The sequence below is a fragment of the Cygnus atratus genome, chromosome 6 (genome assembly GCF_013377495.2).
Source record: "Cygnus atratus isolate AKBS03 ecotype Queensland, Australia chromosome 6, CAtr_DNAZoo_HiC_assembly, whole genome shotgun sequence".
NCBI lineage: Eukaryota > Metazoa > Chordata > Aves > Anseriformes > Anatidae > Cygnus > Cygnus atratus.
Genome location: NC_066367.1, coordinates 26,180,174 through 26,206,125, shown reverse-complemented (window position 1 = coordinate 26,206,125; position 25,952 = coordinate 26,180,174). Strand labels below are relative to the sequence as shown.

Sequence of the window (25,952 nt, the reverse complement as noted above, 5' to 3'; positions counted from 1 at the left end):
CTGAGGAAGACCCAAGGTACACTGGTACCCAGACAATGCTGTAGAATAATTGCGCCTGCCTCTACACACTCTCTTTCCCCTGAGACAAATGCAAAGGCTTGTGATAACACCCATCTTCGGAAGAGCAGAAGACATTTTCTGGGTTCTGCCCAAGAGATTTTATACTACAATAAGATTACACAGGACAATAAAAGTTAAAAAATGGTAATCACCACATGTTTAGAAACCACTGGTAGCACACTACACAAACACACTTCAGTTTAACTGCATGAGATGGTACCAGTCACAGACAAGCCAAGCTATGAGCCAGGTGCAAGTAACAGAGCAGGAAGTGGCAGAGCTCTCAACTCTTCTTGAAACCGAATCCAGAATCGACACTAGAAGAGAAAACTGCGTTTTCCAGACAAAATCCTCATGCAGTTAATGGAATTAATGCAAATCCCTTCACCACAGGCGCTGAGCACTCCTATGTTGCTGCATATGTCTTCCGACGGCAAAGTTAAAGCCGAACAGCTGACTCAACCCATCCCGCAGCTCCAGCATTGAGCCTCCTCAGTCTGTTTGTTAACTGCGGAGAACTGAGGTGGAACGAGGAAACGAATGCTGCTGCCAATGTACCCAAACACAACACAACACAAGGTAACTAACTCTACAGCATCAGACACTGGCACATTCAGAACAAAGCTACTTAGAAAGAGGAGAACGTACGTACAGGTAACTTTAAGCCACTTTCCGGTGTCGGAAGCATTTTGTATTTTTCCTCTTACCAGTGCATCAGCCACAGCAGCCTCCAGATCTGTGCTTGTGCTCAGGACTCGCATGGCATTCACAGAAGCAGGCATCCTGCCTGGCTGTCCGAGTCCAAACCGGTCTGCACAAAAGACAACATTGAAAGGGATTGTTAAATGAATTCACATTCACTTGGAATCCTAATCAGGTGTCTGAGCAGCACTCCCCAAAGGCTCTGGGAACTCTCAGTGCTTTTTCATTAAAGACTCTTTTATCCACAACTCTACAGAGTTTGCCATGACAGTAAGAAATAAACTATTGTTTGGTGGCTCACAGAGACAATTCCAGATCCTCAGGGCATGTCTTTTTCTTTTTCTTTTTTTTTTTTTTAAGCTGGGAAGAAGGGTATCTATTTTGTGTTTCCTTTTAACAGAAGTTGTTTCAGTTTTATTTTAATGTCGGAGGCAGACATGCAGGCCCCAGTCTGGCTCTCTCAGAAATGAACAGAAAACTTCTCATTAACTTCAGAGAAACAGAATCGTGCCCGGTGTCAGGACATGTTAATACCAGAGCACTCATCCATCCTGCAGCTTTTTCTCAGGCAAGGACGTGAGATTAGCAGCAGCAGATTAGCCTATGTTGTAAGGCTTGATTAACCGGTAGAATATCACCCTATGCCCCCCAGAATAAAACTAAAAGGTTTATTATTTGTTTGCGAGGTGACTCCAATTTTTGTTTTATTACTGTTCTGGAGAAGCAGCTTAAATGTACATTGGACTGAAATACAATTTTAAAGTTTTGTGACAAACCAAAACTGATTTTTTTTTTTCTAATCAAACAATACCATCTTTCTCCCCTTGAATTTGATGGCAAAGCTCTCAATGGCATCCAAAGCAACAGGATTGGGTCCAAAGTGCCATTTACATTCCCAGTATTAATTAGCTTACTTTATCATTTGCCCAGAGTCTGAGAAAAATGTTACTGAAATGAGTATCTCTGAGCAAAAGCCAAATTCAGAAAGCCATCACTAGCAGGGACATGGCAGAAGGAGTGACTTGAGGATCACAGGCCGGGCTCTGGCAGCACAGCACTTCCAAATCACAGGAGATGAGATGCACTTTTTCTGGACTCCTAGCTCGTCTATAACCAGAAAGAGATGGTTTTTAGCAGAGTTTTTGCTTCCACCTGGGGCTGTCTTTGCTCACTCCTTCTGGGACATACCTAACATGTCCTCTGCCAATAAGAGTTTTGCCAGCAATTGCAGAGGTGCACAAATCAAGCTGCCTGAACCCATTTAATAGACCTTCATCTGACCCACGCTGAATGCAGTCATCAAGCAGCCAGAGAGAGAGAGATCAAGTCATGTAGGACTTTTAGTAGTTCATCTATATTTAATTTTATGGAGGAAAACAACTGTTTCTTAAAATATGTAACCACATTGTGGGTTTCCACAAGAATGAACGTTATATTCAGCAGCTTACTGTATTTATTTTCAAAAACTTATCACAAAGCTTCATGCTTTTCTCTTTAGAAGCCTACTGCACTGAGATCTCTTTTAAGGAAATCACATCACACTGACCTGCGTTAAGTTAAATCTGAGACTGAAGCTTGCCAGTCTCCCATCCTAACTTTAAGGCTTTACCTGAGTATGTCAGAGCAAGGATTAAGCTACTGAGGGGAAAATAAGGAAGATTTGATAAACCTAAAATATTTTACTGAGAAAAAAAATGTAGATTAGCATGTATTTCAGAAACGTTAGCAAAACTTATTGTTTCCCAGTTATGCAACCAAACAAGACATTTCTGATTTACAACAAAAGCACATTTTCTACAAAACACATTACAAGAGGAAAACAAAAACAAAAACAAAAACAAACATCTTAAAACTACTGCCAAAAAGGAATCAAATCATGACATTTCACAAAGAAATAAAAGTTGTATGTGTTACTACTATCCCCTTTTTTAATGCACTTGGGTTGAAGATTTCTTCCAATATTTAGTTGAAACGATACTTCATCCCTAACATGGAAAGATCTGTATACTCTTAATGGAAGCACAGAGAACATGGCAATGCATTAAGTCAGATTGAAGCTAAAGTCACTGCTACAGAGATAAATACTACAACGATGTAGAGAAGACAAGTATTTTCCTAAGTGCAAATTACACCTGGTATAGTACGAGGGCTGCAAAGTTGTGGACTCAGTTTTATGTTTGAACCCAACTAGATGACATTACTCAAGTCTTCCTGAGATCAGAATTTGGCTTTATAGCTTTGAAATAACATAGCATCATATAATACCATTGTTACTTGTTTTCACATTAATTTAGTATTACATTAGAAAAGGGTAGATAGTTTGTTTTTTTGTTGTTTTGTTTTTTAAATGAAGAACAGAATGACAAAGTAATTCAATCGTAGATCAGTTTAAATACCCAGCATAAAATAAAATGGAGCTGTTTAATCAAATTGAGTAAGTATAATATGGCATGCTGACTTTTATCTGACCCCATAGCTATCAGGATTTTTTATTTTTTATTTTTAAATAATTCTTTCAGTGATCTTTAAATTCATAACACCCAAGTCACCCTGGGGTTCTCCCACACTGCTGCCACACCCAAACACAGGAATTAGATCTTAGGAGGGACCTCAGCATATCTCTAACGTAGGGATGGGGACACATTTGACTCCAGGAATAACCAGTATACGCAAGCCCGATCTTAATGTCAAGAAATAAGCTGGGCAGTGTGAGCTCTGACCACATTTGCTTGTCTCCCTAGCTAGATTAATTATGCTTGTTACTTGGTGAAAAATCCCAAACTTTTTTTTTCCCCTGATTTTGCCACTTTTAGGGAGATTTGGGCCTACTTTAGGACAAAGATGACTGTATATAATTTTATCATGCCTTATATCAAACCACAGGAGCCAAGCATGAAGTGATTATCATAGGAAGTTGAATGTAAAAAAGCTTAAGCTTAGATCTGTATTAGAATTGAGGGTCTTTTTTAATCTTCAGTGCTATTTTATTAAATACAAATTCTAACTGCCGCTTTGAAAAACGCAAGAGTCAAATCTGCTTGCATCATTTCTGCAGTTACCTGATAAGGGAAATGTTTTGAAAGTTTTAGTTAATTGACAGCAATTTAACTGCACTTAAGAGAAACAGAACATTTTTCACTCCCTACCTGAGGAGGGTTAATTAAATAACTTTTAGTGTCACTAATTCCTTATGCAATTTTAGCATCTGAGCAAACACTGAAGCCCTCATTCATCTTCTACACCATCTTTGTCCCCACAATCAAGTTTCTATTGACCCCAAACTAGCAGCCCTCATTAATTTACTTTTAAGACTACTAGTGAAATACTCTGATTTCAAGGGAGCTTCAGGAACTGCAAAACTGCAAATCCAGCACTGGGGTGGGGAAGAAGGCAACTGGAATCTGCAGATTTTTCTCATTATATCTATGCATTAATCTCCTGATGCAGTGCCCCATGAAATTAATGGAGTCATTTTTCCCCACAGCTTCCATGCTCTTTGGATAAGGTCTTCAGTATTATATGGAGGATGGATCATGTATTATGCTCCAAAGTTCATTTTGAAAGCTCATCAGGTGCTTAATTCTTGCTGCTTTTGTGAATTTTGGACAGGATCCTGCAAAGCACTTCCATTAACAGAGACAGGAGTCTGAAAAATTTAGTAATAAATGGGATAAGACCCACTGGGATCCAGTCTTGAACATTGGCAACTGCTACACTGCTAAAGAGGAAACAAACATAAATTGCAAGGACTCTGCATCATTCAGTATTTAGCCCATGCTGTACAACTGATCCAATTTTCAGGACAATTGAGAAAGCCCTGGATCACCCTTTGTTTAAACACTGCTCACAATGTTCCTAAAATACACAAAATTAAAAAACATTCAATAAATGAAATTCAAAAGAAAAAGTCACGTTGAACAGAACAGAACAAAAAGCCTCACAGCGGTGAGAAGCACATGCCAAGTGCTGGCTGATGCACATGACAGCAAATGTTAAAATGGTGTAAAACAAGACTACATATAAGAAGCAGAGTCATGCAGTTAGCGCTTGTTCACCTGACTGCCCAACAGAATCAGCAGTGGAGAGAGCACTAGTGGACCTGGAATGACGTCGAGAAGCTGCAAGTAGAAGGAATGGCAACACCCACAGGATTAACATACATTTAACCCGAGACAGAAAATGCCACAATCCAAGGGGGATGCAAGTGACCACTACCAGTAAACGTGTCTCGTAGCGACAGGGAAATGACGCTGTATATGAATGCATAACAGATATAGTGCAAGCCCCACAGTGATACCTCCGTCTGTAGCTTCTCCTCCCTCTCCCCCATGACCATAAACACGATGCATGACAAAACTCGTTTGTAACGGTCCCAAACCCGGTGCAGTTCAGCAAAGAAAACCAGTGTGCATCAGTCCCGTTCCAGAAGCACAGGTCTGGAAGATGACACCATGAGAACGTGGAGCATATAACCACAGAGCAGGATTTAGATTTGTCTGATCTAAACCCCACAGTGAAGCCATGATCAATGATTAGAAATTGTGCTTGCAGCATTTTTCCAAAACACTGGAGCCTATGCACAAAAAACAATGTTTACAAAGAGAATGAATAACCACAGAAGTAGGAAGAGTGCAAGGAGTCATACAGGGAGGCCACTCAACCACTGCCTATAGGTGTTTTGGTTTGGGCTTTTTTTTTCTTCAAGTAAACATACATATTGTAGCTGTTGCTACTACCGATGGTCTCTTGCTTTAACAAATTTTGCATACATTTTTTTTAAATCTAATTATACACCTATGTGCCTACACAGATATTGATCTGAATACGCACATACGTGCATCTAGGATCACACCGTTTGTAAACAAATTGTTAACAGCAACACAACAGGCAGTAGCACAAAAGCTGAAGCCAAATATAGCTCCCACTTCAATTCCCAACTGTCAGCAGCAATGAATCACAAAATGCCTTTGGAGAGATCTTCAGTTCTTGGATTCAGCATAAAGGGGAGATACTTATGAAGGCAAATGGAAAGCCCAGCCATTTCTGAATTACAGCAATTTAGCTTCTCAAAAAAGTTTTTGCCTGTGTCTAGCAATGATATGCTCACTTAACTCAAAGCAACTGACCCAAGAAACTCTGCCCGTGTGAGCAGTTTGTCAGACTCACTGGAGGCCTTGTTGCTTTAACATCATGACTAATACTGTCAAGAAACTGAAAAAATGAACCCAAATCACCATGTAATACAAATAAGACTTGTCAGTAGTGCATATACATGGGCAATAGAAAATGTGTAAGGCTTCTGTTTAATACAAAGCATTTGTAAACAAATACTAATATAACATAAAGGAGAAGTTAGCAAAATGAGAAAATTCAAGTTCTCTCCCAGCTGTGACAGCTTGGCTAAGAGCTCTACACAATATGCAATATGGTCTTTAAATATGTAGAACACATGCTTTTATTCAAGAGAACAATCCCGCTGACACCATAAGCAACTTAGGGAACATTTCCGGGATCAGTGCCGGATTACAGACTGAACCTCATAATCAGAATTCTGAGCTTGCGATTGCTTTCTTCTGCGCCATCCAACTGTGCCTCTGTGGCTGTCACTGCAAGATCAAGGCCCAAGAAGGAAGAGCCATAATAAACTAAAAATTAAAAAATCACATTTCTGCAAGGAGACTCAGCGTACAGTGACTCTTCACTGGTGTTTCCTAACTTCAAAAGCAACGTGTTTGGTGCTTAGACATGCATATTTGCACAGCAGCCTTGAAAATAAGCAATTTGCAAGGCCAGGATGTCAGTGTTGACACTGATCATAATAGTGCTAAATGCAAGAATACTGTCATTTATATATAACTAGCTTAAGTATAATTCACTAATATAAAGTTAATCTTATATTATTTCAGCATTAATGTAAGATGAACTGGATTCTAAAAATATTGTAGCGGAATCATCCTGTTTTAGCTTAAATTGCTATATATACACACAAATTTCTTTGAGATGAATTACAAGTTACAGAATTAAGCTGACATACACATTTAAGCTTACAGCATTTCAATGAAAACACAAGAAAAAAGACAGCAGGATAGCAACAATATTGGCGTACTATTATACTGATACTTTCTCCCCACTTTCAATCTTCCCTTCCATTAATTACTTCTCTAACAACTGCATTTCTAGAAATGCAATCATCTTCTGATAATTAAATATCATTAGTTAAAAATGAAATGCTCCTCCTCCCCACAATGAAATTTGTTTCAATCATTGTAATAGACATCTGTAACTGAAATTTCATATTCAGTGTACAAGTCAGACTCTGTGGTGCACCAAATTCACACCAACTCTGATTCTGGCACACTGCATTTATTTTTCAGAGCAAGGGCTCAGAAGACTGTATCTCAATTAATGTATTTTCACTAAAATAGAAGAGAGACAGTATAATAATAGAATACTAACAAGTTAACCCTGAAATCCACATGCCTACACACACTGGGTGAAGAAAACAGCCTCATCTAAAATTGAAACAAGACAGGTAACTATAAAAACAAGCATATTTATCACCCCTTCATGGCTCTGGTATCAAATCAGCTTCGTTTAGTCAATAAAAATTCATTAATCTATCAAAAAGAGCTATGAATGAACTTCTGAGTACTAAGCTGAACTCCACTCATTTCTCAACAAAAATTGTGATAATTGCAGATAAAGCAAATAGATCTCATAGCTCAATAGATTAAATGAAGTTTTGAACCCAAAAGCCTCTTGAAGATTCCACTCTACATCACTGAAGTCAATGGGAATTTTGCCAATGATTTCATATGGACGAAGACAATGAGCCTCTCCACTGATAGCATTTGAAGTTGAGATGAATAAACGAATGACAATAACTATGTAGATTTTAACGATTATGCAAAGTACAGAATATTTAACTATGAGAACCAAATCAGAAATTTTTGTCCATCTATCCATATTTTTCATAACTTTTTCTTACTATTTGATTTGTTGGAGAATTAGGCCCAAAATGCTACTTAGACAGTACTTCTTATAGCTGTATTTTGTCACTATGTGCAAAATAAATCTTCAATCTTGACCACATCTCTAAGAGCTTCTTTCTCACTTTTAATATCACATGCACATCTATGAAATTACTATGTAAAGGAAAAGGGCCTGGAGATAAACTACATTTCATTACGTCTGAGATGACAAATATTTCATACAACAAGCAATGTTTTTGGTTGAATATATATGATATGATATTTGATCAGAAACATTAACTATTCTGTTTTCAGCCCTGAGCAGAATAAAACTTCTGCATATGTTAAGTGTAATGAGATTTTCTATTTGTACTGTACACTTAAGCTGCATGATGATGCTCCTTTAAAACTTCATCCTGTCCACAATTTTAGTTGCTTGAAAGTCTCCTGCACATGCAACTTGTTAAATTCATGACTGACGTTGTAAAAAACCTCTACAAAAAAAGAGAAACAAAACTTTTGCTGTACCTAGCTTTAACAAAACCAGATCATGAATAAATTTACCTAACAATAGACTACGATCCTACTGACTACTTCACTGTGACCTAGAAAATAGAGGCTTGCTCTCCCACAGATTACCATCAGTGCTGTAAAGTGAAGCACAGCAGCCCCACACAAGCTGATTTAATGAAATTGAAAAATACAATTCAGGCTAAACTATTTTCATTCTAATCATAAATTACTGCGAATCAGAACTGAAGCATGCAGAAGAAAACAGAAAGGAAACAGGCTTGGAAATAGGGATTGTGTCAGGAATCCAACAGAGGACAGAAAACAAGCTCATTCCACCTGGCAGTGTCTTGAAAGGGCAATAAGAACAAGGGGAAAAAAAAAGGAAAAAAATTGACCCTTAGAGCTCCAATGCCTACATGTACTCACCAAGTGGAGGAAAGCCCCGAGCAGGGCTTGTATCTCGACTGCTCTCACGGCTGGTATCACGGCTGCACCCCTGACTCATGCTGGGTCGGGGGATACGACTGCTCCGTGCTAGCATGCAGCATGGAGAGTTTCAGAGAAGGTGAACAAGTTTAATGAGGACAGAAAAGCTCAAAGTCAAGTCACATTTCTGTTAGTTATGGTAATTATTACATTAGTAATTATCACTTGCAGCAGCCAGCTCAGGCCCTTACAAACCAACTACGTTACACGCCGAGCTGTGTTTGTAAGGTGAAATTTCAGCAGTATTAAATGTCTGGTTGACAGTATCCTTTTTTCTTAAACAACCTAAGTTCTGTCATTCAAGTAGAGCAGGAGATCTTCAATCATTTAGGGAAGCTCTACAATTACAAAGCATGCAAAACAGATGAAGATAAAAGAAACCCTTATGGAAGATTTTTTCCTTAGTTATAAGATAAGACAAACAACCTTCTGGAACAAAGAAGAAGCATTTTTAACCAGATTAAAAAATTTATAAGTCACAGTACCAGTATAATATCTTGCATAGATTTGGCTTTTGCAAGGATAGTTTTGTCATGAACAAGTATCCTAAGAAAAAAGTATTGTACAGACTTGGAGAGAGATTTTTCCCCAATGAAAGATAATGGGAAAAATCATCAAGACCCTAAGTACCTGAAAGGTAAAAAGTGGTTTGAATTTTAAGACAGTTTCTTTTTGTTTTCCTTTTTTTTTTTTTTTTTTTAAATGAACGCTAACTTCTGATCCTCAAATATTTCTAAAACCTTGTAATTATGGTTTTATATGCAAGCATATTGAGACACATGCATACTTAAGGAGAGCCTTTATATTCTTTACTTTGACAAAACCCTGCATCAGCAGGGCTTATCTGTGGTCTGGCAGCTACCAAATGTTCAATTTCCCACAACCTAATGGGCTCCTGCCTGTCAGCTGTGTCACAAAACTCATCATATGCAGTCTTCGTTTGGCCAAATGCGTGGTAGAAGACAGAATATTAAGCTGCTTTCATAGTGAAAAGCAATGCCACTGGCTCTAGATGAAGTTTTGTCCAAGGAGGAAAAACAGAACTAGACCCTCAAGAAGGTTACTTAACATCAAGGATTTGAATTTTACAGTTTTATAAAGGGAGTAATTCAGGTATTTGAAACTTGTTTATTCCTCTGCAACACTTTTGTATGTAAAAATGGCACTTAATTGTCAGGAGTTTATCTTAAAGAACTTAAGTGCTTCTGTGGGCTCATCAAGAAAGGGGATCACACTTATTCATGTAGCTCCTCTTTTTGATAAGGACATTTATATACTTGAGAAGAACCACACCAAAATATAATGCCTAATTTTGAATGGTCTGTTATACCCTAGGTGTGTTAGTATCCTTTCAAGCAAAACAGTACAGAACAAAATAGAAACCTTCATATTTAGGCTTTAAAATTCAAATATAAACTACTGCCAGATTCTTTGTCAAATCCCTCCCAAATTTGTAAGCCCCAACTAATATCTTAGATGAATTAATGGTTCTGATGGCTGAACTTTGATGTCAGACAATACAAGATGAGATACTGACCAAGTTGGTTAGATCACCATGTCTAAAACTTTGGGGTGAATTACATGGCCTTGTAATAAGACAGACTAAATAATGAAGTGGATGAAATTAGGGTCCACAAGTACAATAATCCCACCTCAGGTTTACAAGAAAAAACAGCTGTCAGGTGAACTACAGGTGAAAGTAATACTTTGAAGTCTTCCACACAAATACTTGCTTGAAATTGAGGGCTCTTTAGAAGCCAACTTCTCATTCTTGGGTCTCATGCTTCTATGTAGATAATGGTAGCCTTCGCATCACCTTTGCACAAACAGTCATTTCTCTCAACGGAGAAGATTTGTCATTCTTTCTGTAACACAACCCTACTAAATCTAGCAAAGGCTCTCTAGAGAGGGGAAGATGTAAATGATTAAAAAATTTAATTAATGTACACAGTGCATCCTCCTTCCATTACTGATGATAATAGAAGTACGAATTAAATGCACTTTAACTGCATTAAAACAGTCTAATAGGACAATGGCACAGATGAAACGATATTGACTGCACAAACAGAGGGAATAAAAAACTCTGCAACGTGTACTTCATGAGCAATGGTCAAACAAAAGATTTGCATGTTACTGGACAGAGATATAAAAGAAAAAAAGAATGGAGTTAAAAAAAAAAACACAGAATGATGAGTCTGTTGTGGACTCCCAGGCACCTGCCCCATGTTTTGCTTGCTGTGTGGTGCAGAAAAGTTGAGCTATCAGCTATTCAGAGAATTTCCTTTGGCACTGCCAGAATTAAGGGCCAGCAGTGTTGTCATTTAGACAAGTTTCTCATACTCTTAGAGCCTGTGTTTGCAGAACAGGCAGCAAAGGAAGACAAGACAGACATAAATCTCAATTTCAGAACTCCCAAACTTCAAAAGCTGAACAGAAATTATGTAAATGAGTAGCAAAGTTAATTAAAAGGAGTAGGCAAGACAGAAGCCAACAACAAGCCAACAACCAGCTCTGGACTGAAAGCCTAGAACAGGAACAAAGGTGGGATATTTTCAGTAAAATCCCAGCTCTCCAGGTGTGTGCTGTACATCTGGATTTTACCCATTTTATGCAGACAGGCAGAGGAGATGGATATGGTTCACACCATTATTAAATCACACAATTAGGCTGTCTTACACCTGTGAAAACCAACAAATGCAAACACTACCAGCAAAACTTGATCATTCCCGTGTTTACCAGCCTACCACTTGGAAGAACCTTCCACTTCATTAGTCTTAAAAAAAAAAAAAAAAAAAGTCAGTAACACTGCCAAAGCAGCTAATACAAAGCTCTGGAGCAGGGTACACCCAGCAAAGGCAAGGCAAGGACTGCCTTCTTGCTTTCCAATAAACACACACAGCATAACTACTTGATAAATAAAGTGCTGCATGACCTGGATAACTAACTGTACCTGCCTGCTTCACTTCTTGGAGAATGACATTATCTCAAATCAATCACTTCTTTCAAATCCAACTGGTTGATCAGGGATCTGGCTCCTCACCTTCTAAATTCCGAATCTGGGAGGCGTTACTGGAGCTACATTCCCACTCCGACACTGGGCCCGAGGAGAGGAGCAGGTAGCTGACCCTCAGCACACACCCACACTCCAATACCAGACAGGACACACAGCTGACTGAGCATCCAACAGCATCCAGCTCCAAGGCTTCCAGCAAACAGAAGACACATACTCCATGGATACCTGAGGTCAGCACGGAAATTAAGCGGGCAGCAATCTACTGATGCTTACGGGCATCCACGTGCAGAGGCTCTATCAGCTTATCACTGCCATTGCCTTCCAAGGGGCCAAGAAAAATGTCCAGTAGGGGGCTTGTATAAAGCCTGGCTGCGCACACAGACTTATACTCGGTGTGCTTACTCTTGCACACACAGCTGCAAGCTCCTAGTCACCCCTACAAAATACTACGCAACACATCAATGGGTGAGTTCTGAACAGGAGCCAGGAATTACCCATTTCTAACAGCCTGGTCTGCAAGATTGTTCAATTCCACTGCACGACAACATGAGCACATAGTTAAGGGATGCTTCAGGCCGTGGGTTATGCATATGCATGCAAAATATGTCAATAGTCCCACAAAGTCAAAAACGCACATACATTTCATGCCGTATTTGCACTCAAACACTTCCTTGAATCAGAGGATAAGAAGTCGATTGATATACTTAGAACCAAGGTGAATGGGAGTCTACAAAATGAAACTAATGAGAAAAAAATGCCAAGAAAAGATGGGGACTGAAGCAATAAAATAGAAAAAATACTATAGCTACTAAGTTATGAAGTCATAAATACAATGGGATAATGATATAAAGATGACAGCTCAAAAATTATCTTCATCTAAGCCAATATTACCATTTTCAAGATTCAATAAACAGACAATTTCTGCAACTGAGTGCTAAAGCCAACAGAAGCGTCAGACTGTGGCTCCCACGAGAGCCTGAAAGAACAGGCTTCGGTCAGTCATCAGCCTGGGGGGCAGCTGGAAGTCACATCTGATAGATGTCAGAGCGCTCTCTCACTCCCAAGGAACAAGCACTGGCTGTGTTCACAGGGAGCATGTCAGAGCAATCAGACATAAATTACACTTTCAAAAGAATGCAAGGCTCTCATAATATACCTGAAAGCAGGCAACCCAAGAGTGAGGATTTTACACAAAGCAATTTCCCTTTAGATGCTAAACACTGTTTCAAGTCAGACCACATAACGTGATTATAAGCTTAAGCACATGTGATGGTACTATCCAACATTCCTCGTTTACTTTCAAAAGTGTTCTTTTGCAGAAAAACTGCGTCTAACATTTGGGAAACACTAAGTTTTAAAAGTAATGAACAGAAAAGCACAATGTATTAAGACAGAAGTCATAAAATAGGTCAGACGTAAGAACAATATTGAATTTGGAAAAATAATCACAATAAACATGCAATATTTTTATGAATCATAACAGCATGTACACTCGGTGCTTTAAATGCATTTCAATGCACTAATAAGACACTTCTCTTAACAAAATGCTCTAAATAGAAAGGTAGCTTAGATTTGAAATACAATTGCTAAGGCAATAGTTAAAAATTAATTGACAACAGTAAGGCTACGATTTCAATCAACTTCATTCTACTAGTAAATTCTTTGAAGATACAAAGGACACTGAATACCTTTTTACTTCAATTCAGACAAAAAAGTTCCTATATAACGATGTTTACTCACCTGTTTTAAATAAATTACTCTGCTGATAAATTAGAAAATAAGAACTATTATGGAATATTTACATAACTGTCACTAGGACAAAAATATTGGAAGCAGAATAATTAAAGTCTAAAATTTCACCTAAGAAAGTGGCTCCAGGATATTCAGGACAAGAGAGGCAAACCACTTGAGCTGCAAAATTTCTAAAATAATCCCAGAATGTGCTCATCGCCCTTGATTCCAGCTGATTGTAAAAACTGCTCAACTCATTTTAGGATTAAGCTACTGGTGCCAAATGAGGAATTTTTGTTGTGATGTTTATTCATGGCAACTGTTCTTGTTGCGTTATCTAATAACATTGCTCATGGTATGTCTTGTGTTTGAAAATCAACATAACAGCTTTAGGCTTATTTTGAAACTATGGCTCAACCTGGAAAACTAGAATTACCCTCCAAGAAAGCACAACCAAAACCAGAACATTTCTTGAAATAGAACCTTAACTTGCCAGAACTCAGAATAATGACAATAATACATATACATGCTTACTAATAAACAGGAAAGCCCCTCCTTTGAGCACGCTGGCCAATTTGTCACTGCAGTGACTATTCTTACCTAGTCCTATTCTGTTGGGACTTGTCTCTCGACTGCATCCCTGGCTCCGAGGGATCTTGCTGCGCTTCTCTGAAGATGATGGCACTGGCTGAACTCTGGATGTTCCACCACTCAAGCCACCATAGGCGCTTCCTAACAGCTTACCCGGAGAACTAGACCGGCTACCAGCTAGGAAAGAACCAGAGATAAGGAAACAAACAGTTAAATAAAGAATTTTAAAAAAAGATCTTATTCTGACAGCAAAAACAGAACACAATCAGCTCTAATAATCTGACCCAAAGCACAAAGAAAACTAATGGGAGAGTTCCCCAAGGGCTTTCGGAGGAATACTGAGGAAAGCCTATGGAAAATAAACGCTGACATCAGCAACTCTGCTTATCCGAACAGTGCTGCCCAGTCAGGATCAAGACCAACACAGACACTGCAGTGCAGGAATACCCCATCTGGCTCCCTGTGAACTTGTGAAGATGCCAGGAGCAGCCTTGTTGCCGCAGCATGGAATACACAGGCTGCTTTGCCTCATCAAGCAGCAACAAAAAGTAGCCCACATGGAGCAACTGTGCTGCAGAAAGCCAACTTCTGGCACAGGTAAGCTGCTGCAAGGTAGCTTGGGCATCTTCACACCATGCTGCAGTGGTGACATTGCATTCCTACAACAATCCCATGAAGAGCAATGAAAAAAAGAATACTGTCTCAATACTGTCTCAACAGCAGCAGATTGCCATGTTAAAGGGTAAACCAAGTAACCCTGCCACATTCGTAGAGATGCTGATTTACTTGGGTCTGACTTGTTAAGGATAAATTATTTAGTTATTTTTCAGCTGGAGAAAATTTTTTTAGAAAGTTGAATAGTTGGCCTGGTTTATTTTTCCTTGTCTGTTTGAATAGTCCGTGGCAAGTTTACATTTTTTTTTAAGCCATGCTGTCTGCAAGACAGTCTGCTGACCGAGATTTATTTACAATGTCTCCTGCAGCTGGAATGTAAATATTTCTCCGAAATACTCCCGCTGTCAAACTCAATGAGTTGAACAATATCATTATTTTTTTCGGTGTATCTCATTTTGGTAATTAAATCAGAAGAAATATGTTAAGCAATGTTAAGCTTAAAAGGTAACCAAAGAACTGTGAAAGCATGGGATTAAAGACCCTTCTTTGCTTGTTTAGGTATATAAAATACGACACTGAAAATTTGCTGCTATTACCATTCCTGGCATTCAATTTCTTAATTAAAACAACTATAAAAAGCATACCTGAAAAAGGTTGCTAAAATATACTCAGGCAAGGTCATGTTTTGAACAAATATTCAAGTTGGTTTATTTCTAAAAAGCATCAACAAATCTCACATATTTCAGTCCCAGATACTTATACAACTAGTAAGAGTTAAAAGCTGTTCTGTCTTAATTTAAAGGTATGGAGTTTTACTAACCTGATGGACAATACCATAAAAAAGCATGTATTATTTTAACTTATTTAGTTCCTTCAATTTCTTGGCCAAAGCCATTCTGAATTGATTGAATCATGCACTCCAATACTATATGTTGTGCTGGGTCCCCAAAAAGTGAGAACACTTGTGAAAAATGCCGGTCTCTATCACAGCATTCACGCCCTGAAAGCCAACGCTCCCCTCAGTTACACTGCTGCAATCTCACTGATGTTGTTGGAGTTGCATCGAAGTAAATGGAAAAGGAATTTAGCAGCCAGGATTTAAGCTGCAGGAACTTCACTGCAATGAACCAGCTTTAATACACAATGTATGCTTACCATGTTTGCTTACTATGAGAAAGCTAGGTCATTTACCATACGTTTGTTTTTTTTAACTTTAAGAAAATGCTTTTTAATTGATAGCCAGGAAAGAGTGAGGGAAGCTAAAAGCTTAGCAGTTAAAAAAACTGAAGGAAATAACGTGAGAAAGCAAGAAAGGGAAAATGTTTCTTACCACCAGCAGGATTAGCTGATCTGGATCCTTGATTATGAGGGCAGACGAAAGGACAGGCAAAAAGTGGATTAAAAGACAGCAAGACAATACAGCGTTCAGCATGCGGTTTATGCTATACACAATACAGACAGATTTATTCACAAACATGTCACTCCTTAAGCCTCTGCAGAATGCAGTGAGTTAACATGCAGATGCAACTGACTTCATTTCCCAAGGTTGGTCAGCTTCTCAGCTACGTATCAACCAACACAGGGACCTGAGTTCTGCTGTAAACTAGACCCCAAGCCCAGTCTGTAAAACTGAAATGGGCTACCAGTCTGTGGGCATGCAAACTTTGGTCCTGCGACCGTATTATGTTTGAATTCATTAATTACTTCATGTAATGCTTGGCTTAGGAGATTAAAGATCACATCTAGTTGGTCTAGGCTGGAATCAGTATTCCACAATCTAGGCCAAGACAGCAGGTTCAGATGCGACCTTCCTAAAGCCTCGTAAGACATTCCATGAAAAAAATTAAGCCCACAATGTTTGAACTACTCAACTATTCTTTAAATATGTCTGAGACTTGTCTCATCTGATCTGATCACACCACAAGAAAAACGGCCATTTCTGGCTTTGGATCAGTTTTGGGTTCAAAACTATAGGAATACATTCAAATCAGAACACCAAAGCCCCAATTCTTTCATGGCCTCAATGTAAAGATTTCCATTCAGCCCCATCCTAAATACATCTTCAGCTCACTCAGCCTAACATAATGCTCTAAACTGCTTCCCCATACCTCCAGCAAGACAGAGCAAAGCAGTGACAGCATGAACAGAGGAGAGCTATTAAATAAGGGTGCAAAGCAAGACAAGTCCTCAGAACAAACCCCCACCTCTTCTTACTCCCCAAGCTTCAAGGTCCTCCGAATTTGCATGGTTTCTCCCTCCCCCATTTCCTCTTGAAGTTTGAGTGACAAAATTCTCCTTAGACACACATGACAAACATGTAGCAGCACTGTATGCATGTCTCCTAGGGGGAAATCATGCCTTGCAAGGAAACCAGAGAGCACATATGTGCCATGTGAATCAGAGCAGAAACATCTCCCCTGTATCTGCACAAAGTAGGCAATGCCCTATTTTAAACTGATGCTAAAATATTAACTTCAGACAGCTCACGTTACATATACAGAAATACAGTAACATAAGCAGGAGAAGCTCGGCAGGGCAAGAACCCAGGACAGCAATCAGCTACAGACACGAAGGGCACCTCAGTGGAACCCAGTACAAGTAATTTAGTCTTGTATGCTGCAATGACCTGCAGTTCTGCTGCACAACAGGTTAAAAAAGGCAGCAACTAAGCACTCAGATTCGGGGCCCTATTTATCAGCAAGAGCTACACTGAAAGCTGGCTGAGTGGGGATTCATTTTGTTACATCTCCAAATATTATTCAGCAGAAGTGAGTCCAATTCTCAGCTGATGCTACCACAATTCAAAAGAAACTGTTCTCCTCCCCCGGAAACAAAACACTTCTTACGTTGGGACTGGGAAACCACTTTAGCCCGGCTGCGGCCTCGGGTATCAGCAGGTGTTGAGGTGACACTTGTGGCACTGCCAGAGCTCTGTCTCCTTGTACGAATCCGACCTACAGGAATGCAAAGACGACAAAACTGTTAATAGGTTTCTTCCAAAGACAGCATCAGCTTCTAAAGCACCATCTGTTCTGTTCTATGCTTGCAGTGTTGCTATCCACAAAACTAACCAGGGCACAGAAGATAAATTTTAAACGGAGAGGCAACTTTCATTAAACTGGCTGAAGATGCGAGTGAAAACACAAGTCCAAAAGCCTACAAGTCCAAAAACTTTTTAGCTTTCCGTAATGCTATCAGCCAGTTTAATAAAAAGAACATATTACCTCTCTAAAGCCTTTGCTTCTGTTCTGTAGTAGCTTCTTTAAAAAAGATCAACCACAAAAATTTCAGTAGCCTAAATGCCACTTCCTATATTAAAACTATTACTTTCTGAGAAGGCGATCACCCTTTCGGAGATGGGCACAGCAGATGCAGCCACAAATTCCATCGCTGGGATTTCCAAATAGCAGCTCGGCACTTCACAGCCTGCTCTCCATGTGCACGCCAGCATGTACCACCGAGAGTCTGCCAACACAGCCTGACTACACTTTTATTTCAGGCTCAATTTTCCCCGCTGTTTACAGATCCCTCTATACCTAGATCGGTGTGACTTGTAACAGTGAGTCTCATTTAACACAATCAACATCGTGGAAAAAAAAGATCCCATGTACCTGCCCTTTCTTTAAGCAGAGAATGGATATAAAGTCTCAAAGTGTTCTTGGTCCTTTTTCTGTCCTTTCCTTATGAAAAAGCTACAGAAATTTGAGCTCGCCCAGCTTACGAGGTCATCAGTTCATCCCCTTCCTGGGGCAGGGCTCTTTCCTACAGAATGTTCTTTCCAGTGCTAAGGTTCAATTATCTGTCTCTAGCTAATGGGAAAGAAATGATAATTAAGAGTAACACAAAGAAAGCCTCCACCAGCACTTTTCAACAACTCTGTTCTCAGCCAAATCTGAAGCCGTTTCTCAGGACTAATGCCAGTGCTACCCTGCATTCAGAGGATGATTTCAAGTTTCAGGAAAAATAATAAAAGGAAAAAAAAAAAACCAACACAACAGGTAAGAGAATAGTCTTGACAACTGCATCCACCAGTTACAGATATGTATCTCCCACCCTTTGTCTCCACCATAAGCAAACAGAGAAACAAAAACAGGGAGATGTAACTTCCCGCCCAAAACCACTTCACGTAAGGGACACATGCAGAACGAGACAATGGCAAGCAGCCCAGGCTGAACAGGTTGAGAGCTCTGTTCCTTGGTCTGAGCTCTCAAAATATTCGTAACACCGCCTCCAAGTTTCTGACAGACACAGTGACAAGGAAACGTTTAGCTTTGAGAAGGAAGCCTAGACTTGTTTGCACGGAAAAGGCCTAAAGTACTTCATGCTGCACCACCAGCACCTAGTTTTAAAAAATATCAGCAGGCTTACAGAGCTATGTTACAGCGAGCTAAGGTGCAGCGAGCCAAGACAGATATCTACATTCACACCACTGTTTGTAGACACAACTGAAGAAACGATTAGTACAAAACTGGGAAGACACCTACAAATCACTATTTAACCACTGGCTCAGTCAAGTTCTGAGCACATCCACGTGGGTCCAGGGATGAGGAGACTGGCTGCTAAGGCGCTCCTACCAACAGAGCAGGGTGGCAGCTCTCCTCTGCTCCAGGACATTAGCTGCCCCTTACACATGGGCAGCCCGATATACAGCCCTTTCCTGGCCCATTCCCGTCCTTCCCAGGTTTCACACGTGGGCAGTTACACGCAGACGAGCAGTCACAGTGTGCCTTGCCATGAGGTGCACACCCCAAATCCCACCACAGGCCTCAAAGGTACGCATGGGGAAAAAGCAGAAAGCTAAACAGAGGCCTAAATTCATTCCAACATTCACAGCAACACATAGCAGCACTGTGGCTTCACACACAGAAGTGCTGTAATGGTACAAAGAGTGTGACAGCACAGTACACGGTCACCCTAGGAGTAATTCAATTTTTGGAGTCTGTGGTGTAAAGCAAAAGACAAGGAAAAAAATCTCAAATTCAGGTTCGAATTCTTCACACAGTTACAAGGAAAGAATGTCACCTGATATCACTCATGTATTCCTTGAGACACAAATTGCTAATATACATTCTGAACTGTTAGTTTCCAACTGTTTTTAATACAGCTGTTTAATCTTACTCGCAGCATACAAGTGGTTCAAAATGAGTAATTCAAAGATACTTATTTTTAAATAAGTTTCTACTTTTTTCCCTATCCAAATACAGCATTATCTGTAAAAAAAAAAAAAAAAAAACAAACGGAACTCATAATTGCTTTAGGCAAATCTGTATGAGACAGAAACACGGAGAGGGACCTGGGATGTTTCATACATTAACTTATGCTCGCGTGTGCATGCACCACCCTTAAGTTAGTCTTATGACATCCAAAACATACTTGCTTTATAGTAACATAAGATGAATCAATAGCTAGCTGGCCTGAAAATCTCAAGGTTTTTAATATATATTATTCCACGTATAACACGCATATATAGTAGTTCATCTACACAATACAAATGTCTTTATTACGTTCCCTTAAGCATTTCATCTGCAAACAAGAGTCTGCATTCATATCCAGAAGTTATTTGCACACAGGAATACGTGCATCTTTATTCCTATCATTCTACCACAAACAGAAAAATAATTTCAGGCTAGACTGGAAGTAATATAGCATAGAGGTTACATGGGCATTTTGTTGTTAAATGCAAACAAGCACCTCTCCTCCCATACACTTCTTTGCTTTCAGTGGGGTTTGTTTCCACATCTAGCTCAAACCACAGATGGAAGAATTCGTTATTTCCTAACTGTAATTTTTCTGCTCCTCTTAAAAAGATTCCTTTATCCTGAGAGCAGCAGCACAGCAGAGGAACAGATGAAGACTGCCCCAACTGGTTTCCAAAAGCATTGAAGTATTGACATTTTAAAAAGGCTTTTATCTAAATTTGACATGTGACACTTTGCTGGTACAAAAAGCATTTTGCAAGACCCCATATAAATGCTTAGTTTTACGAAATCATTCGTGTTTTGCAGAGCTTTTTTTTTCCTTTTAAAGTTATTGTCATTTTTACAGCAATCAATGGATCAGAATCAACTTTGAGATGTCTCACATACGCTTAAATTTAGGAAAGTCTTCTTTTTAAAAAGAAGACAGCAACAACAAAGGGACAAGCAAATAAACTGTGATTTTATTTTATTTTATTTTTTGCATTACAGGAGGCTTCTTTTGGCAGTGCTGTTCTAAGATCCTCCAGGTAGACAGCACAGCACCTCTACCCCAGCTCTCAGAACGGACACAGGCTTTGTGAGATCCAACATGTATACTACACTGTGAAGAAAATGGCTTTCAAATACTGTATAAATGGTATATAACAGCTCCATGACTGAGTTTACTGAGTTTAATCAGCTCCATGCTCTGAATAACCATGCCTACAGCCACGGAAGTTGCACGTAGAAGCACTGGGATGGCAATGGTATCTCCATGAACCAGTTAACGTATGCAAGTTCTCAGCACAAGGTTTTTTCCCTACTTGGAAAAAGAGAAAAAAAATCCTGGGTCTCTAGGGCCCACCAGCTGTACATGTCAATTGTTGGTGATACATTTGCAAATACACACAATTAAAAATATGAATTATATGTAAGATCTGTAAAGAACCCCTTCTGCAATGGTATGGATTGCATTTGTATTTAGCACAAATCCAATGTTACTTGTACAAAACCAGACTTTGCACTACAGTTTCCTGAGATGCACTCTACCCTTACCATAAACCATCAGTATATGCTGCCTTTAAAAAAAAAAAAAAAAAGACATTCTCTGCCAAAGCAGAGTTGAAGGAACAACAGTGGCACCACACTGCTCTACACCAATAAGCACAGGCAACCAAGCCAGCACTTCCAAAGACCAAGAGAAGAAACACGCTACCCTAGCATTTCAGTTTAAGCTAAGTTGTTCAGTCAAACCTTTGAGTCAAGCCTTGTCCTTGATGACAAAGGGCTTTAAAGCAAAGAAGAAAACAGGACTGGTGACTTCTTAAAACTGTGTTATTCCTGAAGCCTTTGTTAAGGCTTCAGATGTTCAATCGCACAGATAAGCTCTTTGAGCCTAAGTTATCTGAAAACTATGATAAATCAGAAAGATTTTATTTCCTTTCTGGTGAATAATAAAAAAAATACTAAGTATTGTGCCACTGCTTCTGGAAATTGCTGATTTGTTTTAAACTTAACAGTTCTGGGACAGACCAGCATTTATGCTTCTTTTTTGGGGGGGGGAAAGGCTCATCTGAAAGGCGTTTTTATGCTCACTTTGAAAAAAGTTGCACAGGTAACAGAAATGCTCTGAACCATTAACATGTACTGAAAGTCAGCATTACGGACATATTTAACTATTCCTTGAAAAACTGTTTCATGATAAAACAAGCAGAAACTTTTCTGAGGTTTCCTTTTAATCGGGTATAACAAACAAGTTCTTGAGACACTCATGCACGAAGGGTCTGGGCAATCCAGACATAACTGTGCACTGCATGAAGACACAGCCTCACAGCACGGAGGCAGAAGACCTGCGCAGATCAAAGCTGTACAGAGGTTCACGCTACCTTCCGACAAGAAGTGCATTTCAGCAGCATTTGACAATTGGGTTGACACTGGTTAAAACCAAAGAACCAGTACTCCGCTCTCAGCTTGCCACTGGCATAACCCACTTCTATCTTGCTGCTCTTTTGAGCCGCCTGGCTCAAAAACAAAGCACTGAGGAGAACCGAGGGCAAAGCAGATGGGAACTGCCAAGTTAGCACAATGCTGGCTCCCAGCTGAGGGGAAGGTGCAGAACTTTTACACTGCTGCTAGGGAAAGCCATGATGGGAAACAGACTGCAGATTAAATGTCAAGCTGAATCACACTGACACACACACACCATCAACGAGGATTTATTCTTTAAATAGCTAATGGTGACCTGCAAAAACACAGGGATGACTCCCTCCTGCAAATTGAATTTTTGCTTTCTGTTCAAAGACCACCTCTTGCACACACAGGTATTTGTGGAGCTCAGTGATACTTCTCTCCTGCCCTGCCATCCCCTGCTTCATTGATTTTTATGTTTATGTCGAGAATATAAAAATTGTGCCTTCCCTACAGTTACCTACAAACTCTGCAAGATCAGAGTTGGCAGAAGAGCATTCTCAGCCCTCATCTGAAGGAGGCACTGAATCTTGAACAAAGGGCTGCTTTTCCCTCAACTGTCTCAACAGACAGAAACAAAGATGATGAAGAGTTTCAAACAGTGATTAAACTCATTCTTCAAGTGCTCCGTGGCTGCTATGTGCCCTGTTATTATAATCCTCCACTCCTCCCCACCACAAGAGAATCCTACAGCAAAAGAACATGGAGGGAGTGGAAAACAGTTTCTGAAAGTTCATCTCGCAGCTTTCGCCCCACAGCTGACTTGCTGGTTTCTGTTACAGACTTTTACAAATCCAATCTGCTTCCAATGTAGATGAATTGAAAGAAAGTTACTAAAAAAAACCCCTTTGCATGACAACAATAGAACATTTAATGAACTAAACGAACTAATGAACTAAAAATAAAGGTATGCCAGAGGACAGCTACTGGAACAGGCTTCCATAAACATTGTTAGTCTAGGAGAGGCTTTGTAAGTTTTGTAAGAGGATTTGTGTGGGCTAGTTGAGAAGATAGTATTAAACATTCAACATTCCTATGTTAGGCCAAAACCAGAAAACTTTGAAGACTGTGGGGAAGGAAAGAAGTGAAAAAGAGGGGTTAGCAGCGAATAAAAAAAAAGCTAAGGATTGCAACAACTTGGAACTTTCACCTAATTTGATGATTTAGAAACACAAGTGTTAAGACCAACTCCATGTTCCTTATCACTGACAGATTACAAACCATAAACACTTGTGCATGATTCTGAGCCAGTTCATCTTTAAAAACTAAGATTAAGTACAGTTCTGAAGATGGCAGACACCTTTCCCTCCAAATAATGAGTCAATGCATCAGTAATAGGAAGGAAAAAACAAAAACACGTCACAACAGCACAGTGGCACTTCTCAGAACACCACATCCAAATACAAGCAGCCATCAAGGATACGAACACAGTCCCACAAAACAGTAATAGATCCCTTGAAAAGAGACTTGCAACGGGAAAAAAAAAATAGGTTGGTTTGGGGGGAGGTGTCTTCATTAGGCGTAGAAGGCCTTCTTGATTTCAGTCCCTGTCTACCTCAGAAAAAGTGATTTTCCAGTGATCTTTTTTGCTTGAGAAGTAAGAAATAAAGAACAAGCTTTGACAAAAAGCCAGATAACCAGACTGGGAGGCCTCCCAAACTAGCAGGCTCAGTGTTCTCAAAAAAAGACTTTCCTCCAACTGTCTTAGTTGTAAACCATCACACTCAGACAGTTAACAATAAAAAAAAAGAGTGAGCTCAGGTTTAAAGAGGTTGACTAAATATTCCTTCCCTAGAGATCATTGTTTACTGTCCTCATTTTTCTGCCATGTGATCATCTCATTCAATTCTCTTGCTGCCCAGGCTCTTCCTGAAAGCATTTGGCAGTTGAGACCTGAGCTTTGGATGGAAAAACACAGAAAACCTTTACACATCGTGGAGCAAGAAAACACAAGCCCTGTTTTTTTAATCTGTGCACAGGTCACCTTCAACCAAAAGTACTGCTTTAAGTAGGGAGACCCACGTACAACTTTGTGATCAGAAATCAGTCATAAAAACAAAATAGTGCCATTAGTAGGGAGGAGCCTAAAGAGAAAGTGAAGATTACCCCATGGCATCAAAATGAGCAGGACAACCATGCAACACTTCATGCACGTCACCACTGAACATGGATGAGAATCGGGTAACACTTTGAGAACAGGTAGGGTGGTACGACTGCAGACACACCTCAGTTACACAGAGAGACTGCTTACCCTCAGTTTTAGTGGTAGTACCATCTTTAGGCAAATTAAAAAAAATAAGGAAAGGGTTAATAGGGATGAATTAGTAACATCAACAGAAGTGGGCACTATAAATTAGCTACAGAAGTTTGCAAAAGAATTAACGTAATTAAAGAAATGAAAAAATTTGAGTAGCAAATCAAAGCTTGATGGATCTGAAGAACAAGGCTGCAAGTTTTTCCTTCCACAACATAACTAACCTTTGCCAGACCCCATTTTCTTCATTTGCCTCACCATTTCTCTCAAGGAGACACACAGGTGACCAATTTCCCTGCTAGCTCAAAAGGAAACAGACTCCTTTAGGAGCAGCCTTGCGTTACTTAACGGAATGCAGTGCATTTCCTGCTTTTCTCCTTCAGTATGTTAAGAGCAAGACTAACACTGTACACAGTCACCCGGCTTCAAGGACAAAGCCATCTTTAGTATTTTCTTTCCCCCTTTCCTTTCTTCCTCACAACATAAGATGGTACAAAATCACTTTTGCCACTGAAGCAAGGACACAGCACAACTAAACACAGCTGCTTATTTAAGTTTTGAATGCACACCATTAAGAGATCAACTCCATCATCTGTATTAAGAGTTCACTGCAATGCATCTAAATCTTGAACCAAATATCAACATGCAATGTAGAACAGAATAAAACATGAACTTGTGCAAATACAACCAATACACTTAAGACATGGTAAAAGACTTCAGATATAAAAACAACATATTTACAAAGGGAACCTATAGAAAACATCCCTATGTAATTCACCAGGCACTTAATCTGACTGAAGACCAAATGCTGAACACTAAGGAGAAACTACTTCTCAGCTGACTCAGTGAAGATTTCGGCACGGCTCAAATCAAGACCACTGATTTTGACATCTACTAGGCATCTGATTTTTCTCCCTCTTGTAAAAGTAAATCAATGAAAACTCTGGAATTAGATTAGCATGAAACCAGCAGAATGAGAAATTACACTGTGTCAGTCACTGCCTTGCATTTCCTCCTTCAGCAAGTTAGCAGCGTCATCTCCAGGAGAGAAAATGCAAACTGTGTTGTAAGAAACACTGGGAAGGTATCTGACAGTGATATACAATGGTCTGAGAAAACAATGGCAGTAATCCAGAGAGTCAGCAGAAGAACAGACACTTATATCCTAAGCACGTGGTGAAATGGGAAGGCCTACTTCTCTCTCTGCTTCTACATCTCTTTCTCTTTTGTAAAACAAAGTAATCAAGCTCAACTAAGATGTACTATTCAAAGCATAAAATAATTCATGGAAAACCAGTTTCAATGAAGGAGGGAAGAGAAAGGAGAAAGAGACTGAGACATGTCAAAAGTAATGGAGCAGTAAGAAATTT

General features: G+C 39.5%; 1 protein-coding gene across 5 annotated transcripts in view; it reads right to left on the bottom strand.

Annotated features, from left to right (window-relative positions):
• CLASP1 (cytoplasmic linker associated protein 1) overlaps positions 1 to 25,952 on the bottom strand; it is a 164,669-nt gene that overhangs the window by 56,086 nt on the left and 82,631 nt on the right. For all 5 annotated transcript variants that reach the window (XM_035536857.2, XM_050711378.1, XM_050711380.1 and 2 more), the window contains exons 20-22: positions 17,529 to 17,636; positions 14,077 to 14,244; positions 768 to 871 (exon numbers count right to left, since the gene is read on the bottom strand). In XM_035536857.2, the coding sequence (XP_035392750.1) occupies positions 768 to 871; positions 14,077 to 14,244; positions 17,529 to 17,636 (380 nt within the window). The remainder of the gene's footprint in view (positions 1 to 767; positions 872 to 14,076; positions 14,245 to 17,528; positions 17,637 to 25,952) is intronic.